We start from the raw sequence: 15,347 nt of genomic DNA on the forward strand, positions 1-15,347 counted from the left end.
TTTATATTACTATTTAATTATAAATTATTAGATTTGAAATTTATTAATTAATTTTTATAACAACTATCTTAGAAGTTGTAATATTATAATGAAAATAATATTTAATTAGTTAAGTTGATTGTGTGAAAAAATAAAATATTACGCTCCTAGTATTGGCTTTTTAAACTCTTATAAATTTCCCTACCAAAAAAAAAACTCTTATAAATTTAACTGCTTAACATGCATGTGTTACACGGGATGATGTCGACGCGCCAAAGTCTATGTTCGTGATTTGTAATTTAATAAAGTGAAAGCTAGTAAGTAATTCTTTGCTCTTCAAATTTTTTACTCAAGTTACGCGCGTACCAGTTATTTGGAAATTGGAATCAACTAAAATAGCATGAACAACCAATAGAGACTGTTTTTTTTTTGTTTTTTTTAATAAAATAAACTTATTTTTAATTTAAATTTTTTTAGAAATTATACAATAATTAAATATTTTTTAAAAAGGAAAAACATAAAATCTTTATTTTAATATTTTTTTAGAACCCTAAGAATTATAATAACTTCTAACAATTAAATGTGTGTGCGATTAACCAACTGCCCAAATTTACGATTTTTTTCATAACCTTATATAAAAAATACATTTAAATTATGTGAGTGATACTTTAATGGTCATCATAAATATCAATTTTATGATTTAAATATTTAGTAATATATAATATAATAATAAATATTTACCTGTATTTTAAATACCATATTGTACATTAAAATAAAATAATGTGAAGAAGTATGAATTAAATTTTAATTTATATAAAATACTGTAAATTTGATCTTTTTAAGTTGAATAATTGGATTGATAAAATATTAAAATATATATATGTTTCATTAAATATCATTAAATGTATTATTTGATTAAATTTGACAATTAGGTAATCAATGGTTATTTCAAAGTATATTATTACATTACCAGGAACGACATTCGTATAGGAATGTCATATTTAATAATTTTTTTCTTGATTGAATTGAAAATGGAAGTTAATAGTTAATTAAAAAAATAACTTTTCATATTTTCATACGGGTGCTGCATGGCCACTCCTCTCTGATAGAATACAAATAAAGCATGGTAAGGTAATATTATTTCTTTATGAATCAACAACACCCACAAGCCACAATTTATTTTAAGCCTGTAAAAGAAAAAAAAATGTCACATTTCTGAATTTACATTCTCATGAAATGGTTTTGTGTTAATGTTTGAAGAAATTAACAAGCACAGTGTTAATAACAAACTATATATTAATTTGAACAAAAAAAATATATATATATATATATATATATATATATATATATATATATATATATATATATATATATATATGTGTGTGTGTGTGTGTGTGTGTGTTGTTCAACGGAACCGAGTATATATACTAAGAAGTGAGATTAAAGGATCGTTCCAAGAACGTAGGAATTAATTAACAATCGCATAGTGTACGCCGAGAAGAAAATTTCCAAGTTGGGTCTAAAACCTAGAAAATTCATCTAAGGGGTCCAAAAAAGTAATCGTTTCAATGGGGCAAATGGGGTCTTCGTCTAGACCCAAGGAAAAGATCATCAACTTTGAAATTTCAAGTAGCTACAATTCTTAACGACCAACGACTGAGTCGTCGTTTCCACGCACCCTTTTTTTCAGCGCCGTGTAAATGGAAACATATATGCATGTTCTCTTTATATTATTGCTTCGATTTTTCCTTACACCACAGCACCAACGTAGAAACTTAGCACGAAGCTTTCAGTTTTGACAACAAAACTAAACATATAAATATAATTATAACCCTTTGTTTATTTTTAACCAACCCCATGAAAAACACAAACCACGACTAGAATTAGAAACAATTATGGAAGAGGTAATAAATTCGATTCGACGCGCTTGTGTACTGGCCCAAAACCTTGAACAAGACCTACCCAACTTGGCGAACCAACCAGCTATGCTGTCCTTGTCCATTGATCAGATAACTGAGGCTTTCAGTGGTGCCAAGGAAAAGATGTTATTATTCTCCCGACAGAACCAAACCTCGGACGAATCTCCTCCGACGTTGGTTCATGAAACGACCACACAGCAGTCTCAGATGGATGCTAGTCTAATGCAGGAATGGCTAAGGTCTAGTCATGCACTGACAATGGATCAGTTGTTTCAAATGCATCAGTTTCATGCTGCAAGGAGCACGCTGCAGCAGATTGGTGAAATGGGAGGGAAAGATGGGGAAGATTCTGAGAGAAACAAGGGATCTGAAGGGGAAGTGCAGGGAATCCACGCGTCACCCTCGCGGCCACGAAAAAGGTATATTAATTATATAATCATACATAGGTTTAATTAATCGTTTCATCTCTATAATTACGCAAACATATGTTAGAGAATATGTTGCTGTTACACTTCAATAGTCTTTCATTTCACTTTTGTATGATTCTGATTGTTTGATTGATGATGGTGATTCATGACTACGTGTGATTGAAACTAGTTACTATAATTATTAATAACGGGTTCCTTCTGGTGCATACAGTACTGCCTTGCACCACGGGTAACTAGGTTATATGCAAAATTTATATTGAACAAAAAATAAATTGAGGTATTTGAGAATTGAGAAGGAGATGAAATAGTGATAGTAGAGTGGAAAAGGATTAGGGTTCTTGCTTGAAATGACAGCCTAGAGAATGGGAAAAAAAAAAATGAATATCGCTGAGCGCATTACAATAATTTTCTAAAGTGATTATAATGAACATGTATGTAATGACTGCCAGTATTCCCACCCTACATAATTTCGACCATGTAGTATTACTACATCCCTTACACTTTCTAACCTAAGCATTCCATGAAATCCATTAACCATTTATAATTAAACGAAAAGGAAAAATTAGTTTCCTACTAGCTAGACAATTAAACCCAATATCTAAATTTTATCATCAACTCAAATAAATTCAAGATTAAAAGCATCATTAATTTGGAATATAACTATTTCTATATATGCAACCATAGAGATCGTAACAAATTAACAAAATAAACCACCTTGCCTTCTTAAGTTTCTTAACCTGCAAGTGTGTTGTAAAAAGTGGTGTTTAGGCTTCATGGGCATCCATACACTTAATTTATACTCTTCATTTTCTTTTAATCGAATTATATGTACTTTTATTTTATAAGCAAAAATTTTATAAATAAAAAATACCTTTGATTTTAAGCACAATGTGTACCAAAATAAAGACCCATGAAAAAGATACATAAAGGAGCATCAATATTATTTATTGCCTTCGAATTATATTAATTATTACATCTATCTTTCTCTCTTTATTACCACTTTCTCTTTTTTCAAAGTGTCTGCATCGTTTTTCAATTTGTTAACGCCCTTGTGATAAAATATTCATTGGTGTGATTGAGATCGAAAAAATATATATATTTTCGGTCTCTTCCCCTTAGTTAGGGGTATAGTATAGAAAATGCCTGATGGGTAGTTTGTGGAAGAAATAAATAGAAAAGTGCAAGATAAATGAAAAAAATTGTGAGTGTGATAAATAAAAATAGACGTAAAGGAGAAAAGGAGTGAAAGAGACTATTTTTAAGGGAGATGTAAAGGAATCTGTAATAAAAAAAAATGATGTAAAACAATCATGCATGATTGAATACAAAAGGGAGGAGATGCAGTATTCAAGAAACACAAAAGGTATTTAATCTGAATGTCGTGATATTGGAAAAGGAAAAATAAAAATAACAATATTTTCCTCAATAAATGCTGAGAAATCAATTTTATTACAATTTAGAAGTATATATATCAATGACATTTTAACGGATGCAGTTAAATAAGTTTTACCAAATTATGGATATAATGAAATGCAGAAGCTAGAGCTTATGTCCATCCTCATGAATTGTAGACGACTTACACATATACAACCACCGACAATGATTAAAAGAAAAAAGAAAAAAAAAAAAGAGGAAGATCGAAAACAAAAGTTCACTAGTGGAAAGCATTTAGGTTTTTTCCAGCTGGCTAGCTAGCTAGCTAGCTTTAGTTTATCGTAGACCGTAATCGATTATTGAGATGTATCCGAATGGGTACTGGCCTGGCTAGCTTAAAAGTATAACGAAACTTTCCAACATCTTTCTTGGTAATTAGGCAACAAGTCACATAGATACTTCTTATCAACTACACTGTTGGTTAATTAACAATATTATCTTGTACTATAATTTTGACAAGCTATATTGAATAGTACAATAAATTAATGGCTTTTACAAAGTAGCTTCTTAGACGACATTATATTTTTATCCATATGATGATTATATTTCGTCATTATTAATATATACATTAACTAGAAGCAGGGAAGCTAATCAAGAGAAGAGAAAAGTGATGGTTCCTGCCCCACAGTTTGGAAACACGGAGGTGCCACCAGAGGATGGCTACACTTGGAGGAAATATGGCCAGAAAGAAATACTTGGCTCCAAGTACCCAAGGTATGGTTGGTGATATTATTATTGGTAAATTAATCACACGACTTGATCAATTCAACTCATTAATGCAACTTATATCAAGGACATCTTAGCTTCTTAAAAAAAAAAAAAAACTTATATCAAGGTTATCTACCTGCCAACATTGAAACGCCCAAATAACACGTCCCTTTTTTGTTGTAAACTTATACACACTATCTATATAGTAGTTTATGCCACACTCAATTCATTCTGAGATTTCTTGCTCCAGTCAGAAAAGTCGGAAATACCCCAGAAGTGTATAACTCCTCCCCACAGTCCCACGTAATGAATAACAAGTGGTTGAGGCATTTCTCTGGCATGCAGTGACCACTTGTTTCGCAAGTTGATCGAACAAGACAAATGTTTCTTTTTTATATTTACAACAACTCAACTACTACTGTATCAACCCTGACAAAGAAAATCACATCGAAAATGCCTTATCATGACTTAATCAATCATCCAGTCTTGTTTGATTGGTGTCTTAAAAGTACTACATGTAACAATACTTTTAACAACGACCCTAATGATTGTTTTTATTAAATTCTTTTTACTTATATTTTCGTAGATTAAGATACTCTTGGCAAAGAATGAAGGGAGAAGAGAGGGGCACTCTTTAGTAGATTAACTTTATATACGTAATGTTACTTCTTTTTCTTGATTGGAAATGGTTCTTTATTCCTTCTCAGGAGTTACTACAGGTGCACACACCAAAAGTTATATGAATGCCAAGCCAAGAAGCAAGTGCAAAGACTTGATCACAACCCTAACATATTCGAAGTAACATATAGAGGAAACCACACATGCCACATGTCCTCCACAGCACCATCATCAGTTCCACCACAACAACTACTGGTGGACATATCACAAAATAATAGTAGCACCATTTCCTCTCAGTTGTCTCCTACAATGAACCTCAGCCTCCACCCTGGTGGCGGAGGCGCCGCCAGCAGTGGCAGTGGTGGAGCCTCCACTTCAAGATACGGTGGTGATTATCCTGTGGTGGATATGGCTGATGCTATGTTCAACTCTGGTAGCAGCAGTGGTAACAACAGCATGGAATTTCTCTTCTCTCCCGCTGAGATAAAAGTGATCCAAAAATTGAATAGAACAAGAGATGAAGATTAGTTTGGCTGCTTAAAAAGGGGAAACATTACACCAGGAAGCAGAATATATATAATTTTACAGAGAATTATATAATTGGTTAATCCAATTATATAATCAACAAATAATGAATTAGTGTATAACTTCAGTACGTGATGACTTATTACTAGAAAATGATTTTTGATGTGTAACATTTTTCTTTTTAAATTAACGGGTTTTTTTTATTATCTCTGGCGAGGGAGTGGCGAGCAGAAAAGGGGCTCAACCTAGTCCTATGTTAACCAAAGTTTTCTTTTCATTTTTTTCTTTTGGAAATTTTTTGAATGAGGTTGCTAATGGGAAAGTGTGTTTCTTGGGTTTCAACTTTCTAAGTGTTAGGACAAGTAGGTTAGAGCATCTCTTGTGTAACAAGTTGAAGATTTGGTTATAGCTTCATAGTTTTTCTTTGTCATAATTCTTCGAACTTATATTTAGAGATGGGTTTCTTTTGAACATTTTGGGTATTGTTGTCTGCAAATGAATGTCTTGCAGTTTTGAAGTTAATTTTAGATTTGGTAGAGTGGGGATGAGTTTATTATAATTTTTTATAATTTAATAAAAATAACATTATTATTTTAACTGTCAAAATTAATTATTTTAAATAAGATAACTTATTCTAAAACTAACAAAGTTACTCTCAAATTCATAGAAAGACAATATTGACTCAATTAAAAGATAAAGAATCCAAATGATGAATTTTACTATAAAAAAATAAAGGATCAGAAATATATTTTAGCCTAAATTTTAATATCATATATAGTTTAATTAATTAGGAGAAGTTGGTTACAAATTATAAATAATAATTCTGATGTAAAATAATTTAGTGATTATTTATAGATTTTTTTAAAAAAAACCAAAGTTAGCTTATGTTTTTCATAATCAAAAAAGTATTTTTTTAGAATAAAAAAATATTTTTATGAGAAATTCTTCAAAATAACTTATAATTTTGATCGTACTTTAGATTTTTCTTAACTTAAAATTTTTTAAAAATGAAATACACACATTTTTTTAAAACGGTTGCTTTTTTATTTAAAAAATATTTTTTATGAAAAATTGTAACAAATGGGTCCTTAATTCTATCTTGCTTACTTCACTAATATTTTTTGTTTTGTTTTGTCATTTAACATTTTCTAAAATTTGAGTGAAAGGAAAAAAATAACTTATATTAATTTTATTCAATTTAGTTACAAGTTCAGGTTTATTAGACGTAGTTAAAATTTATGGTTATAACATTTTTATATTTTAACTCAAATTTTAATAAAATTCAAAGACAATTTTTTTAAAAAAAATTATTAAACTAGAGGAAGTAAAACACCATTTTCATATATAATCCTCATTGTCAGAAAATTGATGAACTCTAGTGGCTATATAGCAAGGGTGTATTTTTTTGGGTAAGGTAAATGGCATGTGTGTATTTAGATAAATAACTTAATTGGAAATTTATGTAACAAATGCTTATTATATAATCTAGCTCCTTTAAAGTGATATATTACGTGAGTAATTTGCTTTAGAAGATATAATAAATAAGTCATTGATTGAAAAATAAAGGCTGATATTAGGTGTACATACATTTGAAATAATGGATGCATAATATATCAACAATTGATTTTTTTATATAAATGTTAGCATTAATTCCTCTTTTTTATGAACAATTAAAATTATTTGATTTATTATCACTTTATAACTGTAATCAATTTTTGATTAGATAAGTTTACTAAAATGTGGTTTGAAAGGCCACTGGTTAAATTGGTGAATTATTAGTCACACCACATAAACTTATTTATTATATATATTTATAATTGTGTGTCTTAGAAAAATTATTTTTGTCATAATAGTATAACCTCCTTATATTTTGTGGTTGTTCTTGGGTTCGAATATCATTCACATTATTAAATTAAGTCTTTTTAACTTTATTTAAATTGTCTTATTTTTAGTACAAGTCCATCCCCTATGATACAGGCCTACTGAGCCGCACAACATTCCTCCTTTGTCTTCATAAAAGCGATTTTTCTTTTCACTTCATCTTCTTCTCTCTATTTGCATGTTTCTCTGTCCCTTTTCTCCTTATTTATTGTCCTTAATTTTTATTATATGATTTTGTAATTGGCATGTAGTTTAGATCTAATCAATAATTATTTTTTGGTGATTTATAGTTATTTACGATGATATAATGGAAAGTTGAGTCATCGAGTTATATCAATTTAATTTAATTCACCCCTAACTTGGATAATGTCAATAATGATTCAAAAAATAGATATGATATGATGACTTGACTTGATCAATCACAAGTTCGATTCTTAGTCACTAGTAGGAAGATTAATAGATTATACTATTTTTTATACTTTGTGTAGTATGCATGAGTGTTTCTATTCTCTAATGTTATATTTATTTTTAGGTTTAGGTTGATTGTTGCTTATGTTGATGGATATTATATTATTGGTGTCTATTTTGATTGTATCTTGCATTGATTTTTGAAATGTTAGGATTGAGAAAGAAGGTGTTCACTCAAAATTCATAGTTGGATGGTAGATAGAATGTGTCATGTGAATTTGCATCTTAATCCTTCTTCGGCAATTATGTTTCCACATCGATTTTATATTGAAGGTAAGTCTTTGAACATTGATTAATGTAAAAAATAAGATTTAACAAATATTAAAGTGGAAAATAATTGAGCACTCACTTTGTGTTCCACTTTATAGAATGTAGCATATGTTGTTCGTGTTGGATCAAGTGTTTACCACTAGGCCAAAAGATTCTTAAAGTTACATATAGCTTAAGTGGTTGTGCTTATTCTAGGCGTCATGAGGAGGAATGTTAAGCCCATCAAATCAATGGGAGGCTTTGGATGTTAAGCCAGCAATTTAAAATGCTTTTTTAAGGTTTATGCTAGTTTAACCATTGGAAATGCTAGCTATATTCATGATCAAGTCCAAGAAGCATTGTCAATGCCAGATGATTGAGGTGAGGTATACACATGCTTTAGTATTTAGATAGAGCTTAGTTTTGATAAACTTTTCTGCAAGCTCTACGTTTTTTTAATTATAGATTTAGTTTCATTTTTGTACTTGGTCTTAATTTCTAATTATGCTAACAAGTTATAGACATGCCTATGAGGTATAACATAGTAGATGGAGTGGCCAAGTTGTTGAAAGTTAATGACAAGGCTTCAATGTTACTTTGACTCTTACCTATCACCACATAAACAATGTCTTCCTTCTTATTCTCTTCTTCATTAATGGTGACCATAAAATTAGGATTCATTTCAACCTATGTTGAGGTGAAAAACTTATTTGCTTTGGTGTATATATTATTGAGTCTTATGATAGAGAAAGCTCATGTTATTGTAATTAATCTTATTGTTGATATAGCTTAGGTACTTTTTTATTTCTGGTTTTTTTTAGTAAATTTATTGAATTAATTATTGCATTAGTTTGTGAGGACCGATGCCTATTAGTTCACTTCCTAATGAGAGATGTATGTGGAAAAAAAAAATCTTATGCTCATTGTATCTATGTTAATATGTTATATGCATTATGGGTTGTATTTTTTTTCCTTTCCTATTTTCGTGAATTCAAAATCATGATAGTTGAACCTCCATGTAAGAAATTCCTAGAGTTGTTGTTGAGTGATAATTTTCTTAATGCTTGCAAGTTCTACCATAGTGATATGCCTAGTACCCAAGAGTTCAAAGAGAAACCTTTTGTAGTCAAATACCACAATATTATCACTATCTAGTTATGAAGGAAGCACCGACAATTATAGTAACAATTAATCAATGAAGCACTTGAAAACAAACAATTAATTTGTTTTTCATTTGTTTGCTCCTCATTGTTTCTATAAATTTTGGATGTTTCCTCCATAACTTAATGGTGATAATATTGTGGAATTTGGAAACAAAAGGTTTGTCTTTGATATCTTAGGTTTTTTAAGCAGCCATAATCCTTGTCTCCTTTTATTTCCATGTGTAAAGTAAGGGGAAATGATAATTATTTGTTTTATATTTATTTTCCTCCAATTTATTGAACAATATATTCTTTTTATTTACTTTCTCTTCTTTTCATGTTTTTTATGTATTTTCTTTTTTCTCATTTTTTTCATCTAAAAAAAGTTTAAATTTGATTAAACGGTTTATTAATTACTGGATAAGTCGTAAGAAAAAATATAATTTGTGTTATCGTTAGCCCTAATTTTACATTTATCTTTACAAACAGGCGCGCACCAGTTAAGCATAACTGTAAGTCTTCAATAGAAAAGTAAAAAAAAATAGTCTTTATAATTGAAAGCATGTATATTTACAAAACAAACAAAAATTAAAGGCATTGATTTAAGCAAAATACATCTAGAAACCATATACTACTTTTATAATTTCCTTTCCAGGGCAATAATTGTCTTTTTCCCATCGCTATTTCGTGTTAGGGAAGGAGTCTTGCGTTATGAAGAGATTCCAAAGGTAGAATCAAAACAAAGTCTTCAACAATGTACTATAGTTCTTGAAAAGACCCATTTTGTTCATTAGCTATAGCTTGAGATACAGCTAGTTTTGTTTGTCTGATTATGTATCTTACACCCATTAATTGCCTTCTCATTACGCATATGTCCTTGGACTCCACTTATTGACGACATTTCTGTCCCACTGGCTAAGTCTCCATGTCTTTGTGCTGAACATCACAGCCGCTTTGTGCGTGACTGATTAGTTCAAAGCAATGTCATGTTTTGCTTTGCGAAATCCTCTGTTTAATTCCATGCCCATCATAGTTCACAACCATTTTCCTACGCACACGCTTGCTGTTTGACTTATTTTGATGAAAAACAAAATATTTTAGGGTAATGGGATGGTACTAGTCTTGTAAAAAGGATGAGAGAGATACCAAACTGACTATCAAAGAAATGTCAAGAGGAATCTTATGATAAATAATATTCTTTCTAATTTTGGATTTTTAAGTATGTTGAATGAGATCACGTTATGCATATAGTGGATTCAATTATTAGGATAAGATTTTATTGTTATTGTTAAATATGTAGTCCAGACATCAAAATTCATTAAACTCAAAATATGTTTCATAGACTTAGGGTCTATTTAGATAATTTATTCCATAAATACTGAAAAGAAAATAAGAAAAAATGAAATAATTGTTTCTAGAAATTTAAAATTAACTTATACATAAATTAAAAATCAAATCAGTGTATAGACAAGTTAATACCAGAGAGAATTTCACAAATAAACTTATAAAGAAACTCTTCTTATTTTATTTTTGTAAAAATATCTATGGAGAAGTTAATCCAACAAATACCCTTACATGTAAACGAATAAGAGGCCTATAGCCGCAGTTTATCAAATTCAAAATTTTATTTTATTTTGTTTAATCAGCTCCTCTGTGTTACACTTAAGTACTTGGCTAATTGGAACCAAGGTACATGTCCCATAACCCTTTATAATAATCACACTGTGGGTTCTTAGGCTCATGCATGACACTGCCTTAAAAGGAGACAAAAAGAAAAGGAAGCTATATATATGCACACATATGTTTTATATATGTAGCACCCACAAATAATTGACTCAGTCTATGTTATTGAATCAATCTTTTCAAAGCACATTTCAGACAGACATTAACATACATTACATTAGACTGAAATGTGAGAATGATTAGTTAATTATTCTCTCCATAGTGTACATGAAACTTGGAAAAAGCAAATTCTAAAAATATTCAATCTGATCAATACATGGTTGAAGATTACGGAAGTAACTAAAGCAATTGGCTTTCATCAAAGTGGAAGTCCTCGGTGCTGCAGAAATGAGAAGAGAATATCCCAAAATCCATGTCCAAACTTCTCGAGCCAGTGCATGAATACACAGTATCTGCATTTTCAGATGCTATTTTCAAACCTGCAGGCTTGTCATTGGATAGTTCAAAATCCTTGAAATCAGACCAAAAGTTAGCATCTGTGAGATCACTTGGATCAGTCTCATCGTTGGGATATTCTTGTTTTACAATCAGGCTTTGTGATCCAATAGTGGAATCATGTTCATTCGGCACATCATTTGCGTCAGGACCAAGAAATGAGTCCCAAGTTTCAGAATGTGTCACCATTTGTGGAGCCTTGAGGGTGTCTTTGCATGTGTGAAAGCCAATGTACGTAATGGTGTACATATCAGGATTCTCTTGTATCCGTTGCACTTGTTTGGTTGCTCGGCAACCTTGTTCAAACTTCCTAGTGCACCTGAAGTAACTCCTGCAAAATTATTTATCAATGAAATGGTGAGTTAAAAAGTAATAGAAGACAAGTTTTTGAAACAAATTAAACTCATTGTGCCCACGGAAATACTGGTAAATTTGAGTGTCCTAAGAAGTAGTCTCAGTGTACAGCAAAGTTTCATAATTCGGGTTTCTGCATTAATTAGTTTCCAGTTGCCGTGTTTGAGTTTAGTTTCTACATTTGGTAGATCAGAAAAGGAAATGTTCATACTTGCAACAGAAATAACACAGAAAAAGAAGTGTTCTACTAGCATTTCCAATTATAATTAATATTCTTTTTAAGATGATGTTTCTATATAAATCACTCTGTTGGTCAACCTGTTTTCTTTGGCAATGGAAAGAAAGGAAAGGAACCAAAAATAGAAAAATACGATGAGTAGTGATGCAATTTTTGCACAAATTAAACGAGTGAATGTCTTTCCTTAGTAGGAAAAAAAAAGACTGTGCAAGAAAAATGGAAAATGATTATTACCTGGGAAATTGAGAATTTAGGATTTCCTTTTGTCCGTACTTTCTCCATGCATGATTATCATCAGTAGTTTGGGCAACTATGGTCCATGTCTGTTCAGTCTTCCTGCGCAGCAATTTAAGATATAGCATGCATGTTATTTGGTGTAATAATATATCATTGTTGGAGAATCAGAATATGCAAAGAAAAATAATCGTTCCTCGTTGTTTTTATTTTTAAATTATCAAATTATGTAACACAAGGTAAAAACAAAAAGGAGATAGAGAAAAAAAATACTTTTCAATATAAATATGAAGGAAAGTATATAAAAAAAATTATGTGAAATAATTGCATTGTGCCATGCGATCATATCAAGGCAGGCCACTCCACTATAAGCTAAAATAAAGGAACCCACTTGAAGCAAAACTCTTGAAAATTCCTAGCACTATCAAAATCAACGGATGAGAACTCACTACATTAATTCTCAGTATTAAAATATTTCAAAAGTCCAATCAACTTAACCTCAAAGCTTCAATGTTGTTGTTTTTTTTCGTTCAAGAAAGATAATCTTTACTCATATGTATAAGATGACTATAACTAGTAAACTGTCCGTACACATCTCAATTCACCAAATCCTCTAGGCACCACCCCAAATTCCTGACACACAACCTTTGTTGACTGAGGAAGTCATAAGATAACAACATCCACATAATATAACCCCATTTAGATAAGTTTCACTACAACTATTCTTAAGTGAAGAGAAAGAAAAAATTGCCGGAAACTAAAATTAACTTATGCATAACGTAAAATCAGTTTAGATCGGAGAAGGAGAAAGAAAAAAAAAAGACCTTCTTTTATAGGACCCTCTCCGATCCTTTGATCCCTTCTTACTCTCAGTTGAACCCTCAGACCTCGGATCAATGCTTTCCACCTGCGAGGCATCTTCTCCGGAAATTACAAGATTCTGAGCAACTTCGTCACGATGATGATCACCACTTATTGCAACCTCGGAAGAAGTCAACACAGAGAGAGTTTCAGTGAAAGATCTCAGCACATTGGCCACAAGTTCCTTGGCTGAAACAGACCCGTCAGGGCCAATAGGCTTCTGAAGCAGAAACTTGAGCTGAGTGGCATAATCTCGACCCTGAACAAGTTCTCTAATGACCCTTTTCCTCTTTGTTGCTGAGGAACTTCTTGGGAAGAGAATACTCATTACTCGGTCTCTACTGGATGGCTAAGGATCTGTTGTGTGTTGAAGTTGTGACTTGTTATATATTTTTTCTTGGAAATTTTTGGTTTGGCTATGGACTAGGGAATAGTGAAAGAAAGAAAGGGGTGGGGTTTTGCAAGGAAAGAGAGATACGAGTGAATGGAAAATGTCCGGAAGGGAGGGAGTGATGTTGAAATGTTGGAGAGAAAAAAAAATTCCACAGATAATAACTACTTTACTTGGCTTACAAAGCTAACCATGACGTTGCTTCCATGATGCAAGGGTGACGCTCCTGTAAATTTACTATTCCTTTATTTTTTTGTTCTTCGTGTGACAACTGTTTTTTTATTTTTATTAATACAGTTGGATAAAAAAAAAGGTCACTGTTTGGGTTGTACTCAACCAAGTTGCTCGTTTTAATGCTTATTAAATTCGATCTGTCTTTGTTTTTATCTGTGTATAACGGTGTATAATAACGGTGTATAATAAACTTACGTCATCATTTAATTATAATTTATTATATATAATAAATTTATTAATATTTATAATAATTATCATAAAAATACTTAATTATTTATAATTTAATAATAATATAATATAATTTTACACCATTAATATATTATCATTAAATTCAAAAAATAATATTTTTGCTTATAAATTATGCTAATTTTAAGTTAAATTATTTTATATTTTTTAAAATTAGTTAATAAGTTTTAATTGGATTTTAAATTATTTTTTTAATTGGATTCTTTATTTTATATTTGTTTCTTAATTAAAATCTTTCATCTAAATATTGTTATGAAAAATTAACCACGATAACTTAATCAGTCCATAAAGCTACATCGTCACATCTCTAGATGACGTTATTATTTCCAGAATTTAATATTATCACTTGTGCACTACAGTGATTTTTTTTATCTCTCCACGTCTATATTCTCACATATCCACTCTTTGGACAAGTTTTCTAGCATATGAAAGTTTTAAACTAATTTTCTCAATCATAGTTCCACTCAACTCAAATTTTCTTTTATAAGTTCATCAACCATTAATAAAGTATCCCCTTGTTCTTTATTTACCCAATGATAAAAATAAATATCAGATTTTGTGTACTACAAAATGTTATATACATATTAATGAATAAAAAATCTTAATTGTTATGTTTGTCCTTATTGGTATAATTTATGTTTCACAAAATTTGAACAGATAATACTTTAATTTTTTTATTAGATATTGAACAGATAGTACAAAATCTATTTTATACACATACCACAAATATCATAAAAAAGAAATATTGTCTAAGCTAACATAGGATCACTATGACTATGGTCTATGAGCCATTATTACAAAGTTTGTGCGAACAATCCAATTCATTTTAATAACAATGTTTAAATATGTTTTTGGCTAAGATAAATTAGTGTTTTTGTTAATTTTGATACTTCTAAATTTATTTTTTTAATTTTAGTTTCTGTTAATTAATGTTTTTCTTATTTTGATTTTTGTAAGTTTTTTTTAATCCTTTTAAGTTTGTGATTTTTAATTTTAGTTTCTTTAAAATTTATAGTCTCACAAGTTCGTGTTTACAAGAGAGACCAAAATTAAAAAAATACAACTTATATAAAACAAAACTGAACAAAATATTTTATAAAAACCAAAATTTATAAAATTTAAAATTAAACAAAATATTTTACAAGAATTAAAATTAAAAAAATTCACTTACGTGCACGAAAAATATATTTAAAGCTAATATATATATATATATATATATATATATATATATATAATTTTATCAGCTAGCCAGGACGGATG

General features: G+C 30.0%; 2 protein-coding genes across 4 annotated transcripts; one reads left to right on the top strand and one right to left on the bottom strand.

Annotated features, from left to right (window-relative positions):
- Positions 1–1,749: 1,749 nt before the first annotated feature.
- Positions 1,750–6,037, top strand: LOC114410180 (WRKY transcription factor 55-like). Of its 3 annotated transcripts, none has more exons than XM_028374007.1 (3): positions 1,750–2,317; positions 4,337–4,474; positions 5,176–6,037. In XM_028374007.1, exons 1-3 carry the CDS (start codon positions 1,875–1,877, stop codon positions 5,612–5,614), a joined length of 1,020 nt encoding a protein of 339 aa, XP_028229808.1. In that variant the 5' UTR covers positions 1,750–1,874; the 3' UTR covers positions 5,615–6,037. The 3 variants fall into 3 exon arrangements, with proteins under 3 accessions (XP_028229808.1, XP_028229809.1, XP_028229810.1); XM_028374008.1 differs by having other exon boundaries at positions 4,340–4,474; XM_028374009.1 differs by having other exon boundaries at positions 1,751–2,317; positions 4,343–4,474.
- A 5,097-nt stretch (positions 6,038–11,134) lies between these two features.
- On the bottom strand, positions 11,135–13,699 carry LOC114410181 (WRKY DNA-binding transcription factor 70-like). The gene is made up of 3 exons (XM_028374010.1): positions 13,180–13,699; positions 12,356–12,457; positions 11,135–11,860 (listed from the first exon to the last, which is right to left on the bottom strand). Exons 1-3 carry the CDS (start codon positions 13,542–13,544, stop codon positions 11,374–11,376), a joined length of 954 nt encoding a protein of 317 aa, XP_028229811.1. The 5' UTR covers positions 13,545–13,699; the 3' UTR covers positions 11,135–11,373.
- Positions 13,700–15,347: the final 1,648 nt, after the last annotated feature.

Source organism: Glycine soja, chromosome 4, assembly GCF_004193775.1.
Source record: "Glycine soja cultivar W05 chromosome 4, ASM419377v2, whole genome shotgun sequence".
NCBI classification, from domain to species: domain Eukaryota; kingdom Viridiplantae; phylum Streptophyta; class Magnoliopsida; order Fabales; family Fabaceae; genus Glycine; species Glycine soja.

Coding starts and splice junctions, on each gene's coding strand:
- LOC114410180 (XM_028374007.1), top strand. CDS start 1,875: ATGGAAGAGGTAATAAATTCGATTCGACGCGCTTGTGTACTGGCCCAA. Junction 2,318..4,336: donor CCCTCGCGGCCACGAAAAAG/GTATATTAATTA, acceptor TACATTAACTAG/AAGCAGGGAAGCTAATCAAG. Junction 4,475..5,175: donor CTTGGCTCCAAGTACCCAAG/GTATGGTTGGTG, acceptor ATTCCTTCTCAG/GAGTTACTACAGGTGCACAC.
- LOC114410181 (XM_028374010.1), bottom strand. CDS start 13,544: ATGAGTATTCTCTTCCCAAGAAGTTCCTCAGCAACAAAGAGGAAAAGG. Junction 12,458..13,179: donor AGAGGGTCCTATAAAAGAAG/GTCTTTTTTTTT, acceptor ATTGCTGCGCAG/GAAGACTGAACAGACATGGA. Junction 11,861..12,355: donor CTAAATTCTCAATTTCCCAG/GTAATAATCATT, acceptor ATAATTTTGCAG/GAGTTACTTCAGGTGCACTA.